At 34.6% G+C, this 7,067-nt stretch overlaps 1 protein-coding gene across 1 annotated transcript; it reads right to left on the bottom strand.

Annotated features, from left to right (window-relative positions):
• Positions 1-366: 366 nt before the first annotated feature.
• On the bottom strand, positions 367-3,683 carry LOC107362748 (octopamine receptor beta-2R-like). The gene has a single exon (XM_015929872.3). The coding sequence runs from the start codon at positions 3,046-3,048 to the stop codon at positions 1,102-1,104; it is 1,947 nt and encodes a 648-aa protein (XP_015785358.1). The 5' UTR covers positions 3,049-3,683; the 3' UTR covers positions 367-1,101.
• Between the last annotated feature and the right edge of the window lie 3,384 nt (positions 3,684-7,067).

Here is a 7,067-nt window from a genome sequence, read left to right as displayed (position 1 = left end):
TTCAAATTTCGATTTTTCTAACCTTGATATTTTTGAACTCATTGCTTCGTTCATTGATGACTCAAAAGATACAAAATTTCGGTGACTCTTTGTCTAACCACTAAAAGGTTCGTTAATAGAAATAGTTTTTTTTTCGAGTTTTTGGGTTTTCTAATTTTGACAGTTTTCCTTTTTTTAGCACAAACATTTTGATTCACTTTTCGTTGGCACTTTATCGTAACCTTTTCTGTCTATCAATTCGTATTGACTTTTTGTCACTGATCGTCTTAACCTTTGAACATTTCAAGAGGAAGTTTTTTCGCGTTTCCACGAGGAAATAACAAGCAAATAAGAAAAGTGAGTTAAAGAAAAAGAAACGCAAAGTGATCATTTTTCATCGTTTGTAATTTAATAATTATAATTTTCATTATTACTGTAATTATAATATATATATGTGTGTGTTTATATATATATTTTATTTTCGTATGTATATGTAATTAATATATATATATATATTTATATGTATAAATATACGCAGCCCAGAAAAAAAAGTGAAGTGAAACGCCATTTTTTAGTAAAACTTTACATTTCTTTTTCTCTCTTTTTTTTATTCAAATAGCAAATTCAATATTGATCAAACACTTTCTCTTGTTGATCAATTAAAGGGCAAAAAAGACGCAAATGGCAATAAATGATAACGTTTTGCCTTTTGCCTGAAAACAGCAATCAAATGCTAATTGATGTTGAATGAAAAAATGATGTAAAAAAATGTCAGGTTCACTTCAATTTTACGGGCTGAATATAGTTATATCACACATAATACAACAATTATGTGCATTCAGTTTTCGTCTTCGAAGTTGGGTGTTCAGAGTTTGGTTTGTTTTTTGGTTGACTTTCTCTCTTACTTGTTTGTGCCGTTTCCATGAAGAAGGCAAGAAACGATTATGAGTTCAACTCGAAATGAAACGAAACAAGGTTAAAGAGGAAAGGATGTTGGATGTTGTTTTCTGGTGTTGATGGCTTTTCATCTCTGACAGACTTTTGGCTTCTTCATGTTCGAGTCCATTTTTGGGGACATTTGCGATTCTTGTTGTTTGTTTTCCCAGCCATTTAAACCATTTGTCAATCTTTTACATACTTGTTCTCAACCAGACCAATATCCTGGGTTGACCTGTAGGTACAGTTAAAGTGAATCGCTGAATTATTCCTTGGACCTTGGAGGCATTCAACTTGAAGGCAACAACAGAAAACATTCTGTATTGTCTCCTTAAAGGCTTCCCTAAATTCACGGTTAAAGTACGCATAGATGACTGGATTAATGGCAGAGTTAAAGTAGCCCACCCAGAAAAGAGTGTCAACCACAATGTCAGGGAAGTCAACACAAGAATCACCGCACACTGAGGTTGTAACATATGTAACAAAAAAGGGTAACCAACAAGCAATGAAAGCTCCCATAATGATACCAAGAGTTTTGGCCGCTTTATGTTCACGTTTCATTTTATTGATGCAACGTTTGGTTGGCGTTGATTGTCCACTTTCAGTGTCATCACCATGAGAGTTGCGATGTGGCGGTGCATGGACCGTTATATGAGATCCTGATGATGACGATCCATTACCAGTTTCTAAAGGAATTGAACTACTCTCACAGGTCACATTATTATTATTACTATTAGAACTATTATTGTTGTTGTTGTTGATATTATTACTATTATTGCCTGGTGGACCACTAGCACTGCCTGTACTGGCTCCTGTGGTGTTTTGAGTATGTTGCTGTTGTTGTTGTTGTTGTTGTTGCTGATGATGATGATGATGGTGTTGATGGTGGTGATGATGGTGACTTTTTTGGACTTTGGGTATCATTTGGGTGTGCTTGTAGAGCATCTTTTCTTGTTTGGTTGCTTCAACATAAATCCTCCAATAGGTAACACACATCACAGTACAAGGAATCCAGAATGAGACGGATGATGATATTAGTGAATAGGGAAGGTTAACTTTGAATGAGCACTCATCCGGATGGGTTTTTTGATAATTAATGTGTTCACTTGTTGTATAGAGGCCGGTAAAAATGGGAACAAAAGAGATTAACGTTGAGCTTACCCAGACCACGGCCAGCATTATGGCAACCGCTCGGTTAGTTATTTTCATTGGATAATCAAGTGGCTTAATGATGGCATAATAACGGTCAACTGAGATACAGCAGAGATGCATGATGGAAGCCGTTGAGAATAGGACATCACAGGAATTCCAAAAGTCACAAACCAATTTACCCAGAAACCATTTACCTGTAATGGCAACTGAGGCTTTAAAGGTCATGGCAAAAAGAGCCACCAAAATATCGGCACAGGCTAACGAGACAACAAAATAGTTGGTTGTTATTCGTAATCGTTGATGACGATAGACACTAATAATTATCAATAGATTACCAAAGATGGCCATTAAAATGATACATCCACAGCCAATTATTTTAAGCAACAATATTGTCACCTCTTGCCAGGTGATAAACACTTCACCCATTTCACCTGGACTCAGGGTTGACCCTGAAGAATAGGATGTAGACATTGTTTCAAGTGTATTATTTGATGTGGGAAAATAGGTGGAGGTAAAAGTGACCGGCAAGTGGCCGGTTAACGGTGATAAAGTTGATGAATCAGATGAGAGTGATTCAGTTGAGGGTAATGAGAGTGAAGAGGAAAAGGATGAGCTGGATGAAAGAGGTAACAATAGTAATGTGGTTGTTGTCGTTGGATGGTGTAAAAGGTGATGAGCATGAGAAGAATGAAAAGAGGCCGATGATGAGGGTGAGGTTGACGGTGATGGTGAGCTTGATGAGGTTGAGGTTGATTCTGTTGAGGGTAAAACAAGAGACGAGTTGGATGATTTAACCTTTACTTCACTTGATGGGATGAGTGACGGTGAAGATGAGAGTGGTGAAGATGATGGTGATGGGTAAGGTGAGAGTAACAAAGGTGATGATGAAAGATGAATCGATGATGGTGGACTGGTAAACAGATAACCAGGACTCCAGGCAATTCCACTTGAGTTATAATAACCAATCGATGCTGTATTCATGTTTAATCATTTATTCACTAGGAAAGAGGTAAACATTTTTATCCATCATTTTAATCGTTTAATACAGTGATGATATAATATGGAAACCGACGTCATCTTTTTGGTCATCTTTTACCTTCGTAATTTATCGACTAAAGGTCTTTTCTTTTGGTCAACCTTTTTGATTCCTTTTTGTTTTGGTTACGACGTTTGGGTTAATCAAATTGAAAATACACGATACACAAGTGAATTCACATGAAACACTAGCAGCACAATTATGTTCAACTTGAAGGATAACTTTAATTTCGAGCTTTAGACGTTTCGATTTCGAGAGGTTTACTACTTTATTTTTTGGGTTCTTTTTGGTTCTTCTTCTTGGTTCAACAATTTTGCAAAAATGAACAGAAAAAAATAATGAATTAATGGGTTTATCAAACTTGAATTTTAGGTGGAAAAGTGTTTGCTGTTTGGTTGATTTAGGTTAGTTTTAAGGGCACTTTGTTGTTGGCTTGCTTTGTGTGTTTTCATCACTTTTTGTACGCTGTCTTTGTCAGTGTAAACAAACTTACAGTGTTTAAAGGGATAAAATGATTGCTGATAATGTTGATCTCAATGGTTGAGTCTCTCTCATTGAGTGGTTGCTGACTGTATTAAATCACACAACCGACAACCAAGTAGCTCTTTAACTCACTAACAAGGAGGAAAAACATGGTTACTTGAGTCTGCGTGAATTTCATTTCATTCAAGTTTCACTGCTCAGTTTGAATTTCAATTGTTTCTCACCATGTTTTATACTTTTCTTTATTCTTCTTCTTCCATCATCATTAATGTCTAAAATCTGATCAATTGATGATTTGTTAGGGATGACTTGAAGGATTGACTGAAAACTTTGAATAAATTAATACCTTTTCTTTCATCTTCTCGAGTTCAAGTTTCTCTTGAACAATCAATAATCAAATCAATTAATTATCAGTCAAAGCATTTTTTGCTTAAAAAATGTTACAATATGAATATCAAATTTTTTTTGATAAGCTTTTCATTTAATGAATAATTAATGTTGAGATGAACTTTTCAAAGGCAACATCAACATGAAAAATGAACAATTTAATCAAGACTTTTTTTCATCAAAATTATCACCTGCTAAACCCTCAATTATAATTCCCTGAGAATTGACTTTCTTTCTTTTGTAGTGCGATAGTGACAGTTTTATGAATTGATCTAACAGTAAATGATATAAGACTCGACTGTCCAGAAAAGGGCTTGATTAAAGGGTTAAGTTATTGCTGCTCATCATTTTTTGTTTTGCTGCAAAAGATGGTCAACTGTATTAAATGCAACATTTTGAAGTATTTATAAGAAATCGATTAATTGGTATTTTGTATGCTTTTTAACTTCGTCTGATTGTCGAGTTTGAATTAATCAAAATGTATTAAGTCACGAATCTGAAAAACTGGGAGGTTGAGATCTGGTCAAGGTGGTGCCACCTGAGTGAGAGCAGGATAAGTAAATCTCAATTTTACAAAAACTTATTTTATGTATTGTTGCCCAAAGTATTGATACTAACGGGTTGTTTAGAAAATTTAATTACCGTGACATTCAACGGGTTTACGGTAAAAAGGTTCAGTTTTCCAAGGCCAACTTTCATGCATTATACCATACATACCATAAATCAGGCCATTTATAAGAATTTTATATTAATAATGAAAGCTTTTAACATTTTGATTTCTATCATAATTGTAAATACTTTTTCAAGAACTTTGTCATAATTGAACAAAACTTTTATCATCTGTTCCTTTTTTAAACTTGAGTCGTTCAATGCACAAATCTCGATGCTCTTCTCTGCCTCTCAACGCAAGAGCTCTTCCAGCAAAAAAATGAAGCATTGAAAGGCACTTTTGATGGAGTTAAATCGAGGGCATTTGAACTCAACTCGTCTTCATCATCAAAGTCAACTCTTTTATCCGTTTATCCTAATCCTTTTTTCATCTCATCATCTTGGATTCACTTTTAGCAGCATTGACATTCTGAACTTTTTAGCATCCTCAGCTGATCGATAAACTTGCACCTTTCAGCCACAAAAAATCATTGAATTAAGGTCGGGAGAATAAGGCGACCATTCTAAGCCTTTCACCAAAGATTTAAGAATAGATTTGAACATAACAGATCAATCCTGAATCTAACTTGATTGTAAGTGGAAGACAAGTTTATTTAGAAGTCACGGTAATTGTAACAAAGTGCGAATGGTGAAGTAAGAATAAAAAATAACAAATAAAAACATTTTTCAAATATTTGATTGAAAATGAATAATATTGCATTCAAACTCTTGTCATCACGATTCATCTAATGGTTTATTCATTCTATGGTACTGATGTTGATCGTGTTGAAGCCGTTAACAGAGAATTGAGGCAAAATGGAAAAGCAATATCGAGGAAAATTTCAAAAGAAAATTTCAGCCCTGTTCATGAAATTCAAGACAACTGGTTCAGTTGAGATAGAAAAAGTATCAAAAAGAAAGTCTCGGCCATCAATGAACAAAGACTGATTGAAATAAATTATTTTTCATGGGGATATATTTAAGATAAGGTTAGGATGAGTAATCCTCGAACATTGCCTTAGTTAAGATCGCCTTTGGTTAATTGATTTTCCCTGTGATGTTGATATTGTCGAGAAGGACCGCGAACGTAATGCCTACACAGAGACTTGACGAAATTATGCACTTTAGTAACGTTTACTGAACCTAACACCGTCTTCTGCCCGAGCCACCTAAGTTAAGTTAACCCAATATAAAACTTGTAATTAGATTTCATCATTGTGACTCTAATATTAATATTGTGACTAAATTGTAACTTGGTTCAGTAAACCCTCAATTGTCACCTTTCCTTTAGCGGAATAAAACGCTTCAGCATCAACTCAACATTTCTTTCAACAGGGTTATTAATTTTTGAGTATACCTTGCGTTTTTCATTTTCAGCCTTCATGCAGGCATAACTCAGGAATGGTTAGTGCTTCAGACCTTGGACCTTAACCATGAGCTGATTCAGATTGAAACCCCATAAATTCGAACGCTCAAGGTTATTCAAGGTCAATTCTTTATTTGACCTCTGATTGACATTGGAAGGTTATTTTCTGAAACCGCAAAATTTTTCTGTCAGGTTAATGTTAGTCACATGTTCATAACTCTTATCATTGGAAAGATAAATAACTTTTCCCAAATGAGATTGATTAACTGAATGGTATGGAAGCACTCATATCCTTAAGCTAGTATGAGTTATGAACATGTACCTAGCATTATCGGGTCAGAAAAATTTTGCGATTTCTAAAAATGACCTTTCAATGTCAATTAGAGGTTAAATAAAGAATAAAATAAAGAATTGACCTTGAATAACCTTGAGCGTTCGAACCTATGATTGTGCAAACTGAATAAACTGATGCAAGTCTGAGGTCTGTAGCACTAGCCTGGATTATGTCTGCATAAAGGCGAAAATGAAAAAACGCCCATTAAACATAGGCACAGGACTTTCAATGAAAATTTAACCAACTTGTCAAATCTAATGGCCGTTAGGCAAGTCCATAATTTCGCTAAGTTTCATTTTGCGTTACAAAAATTCTCTTTTTTCAATCAAATCTGAATATCAATTTTTGTTGATTGCAAAAAATTCATGCATGTTGTAAGATGTTAACTTCAACATTCATCTCTGTGCGATAATCACATAAGATTTTATAAAATAAATTTTCAATCTTCAATGCTTGCATCCAGCCAACCTGATAGATACATCTAATAAAACACTGCAGATCCCATGAAAGAGAGTACAATTTGTTTCGAAAATCTTAATAAAATTCCAAAATCGACAAGGTGGCAGCTGATTTCATTATATTGGTCTTTGCGAAGGTGGAATGCACCAATAGCTACTAATGAAATCTCGATTTCTATTTAACAATTCAATTTAACAAGATTTCCTCCGGAGTAGTTTTCAATTCAACAGAACTTAATTCGAATAGAGATGATGTCAAATCTGACCAACAGGTGACACCTGATAGCA

Source organism: Tetranychus urticae, chromosome 1, assembly GCF_039701765.1.
Source record: "Tetranychus urticae isolate SD_2017Ah chromosome 1, NJAU_TeUrti_SD_1.0, whole genome shotgun sequence".
Lineage (NCBI taxonomy): Eukaryota > Metazoa > Arthropoda > Arachnida > Trombidiformes > Tetranychidae > Tetranychus > Tetranychus urticae.
This window is presented reverse-complemented; position numbering and strand designations above follow the sequence as displayed.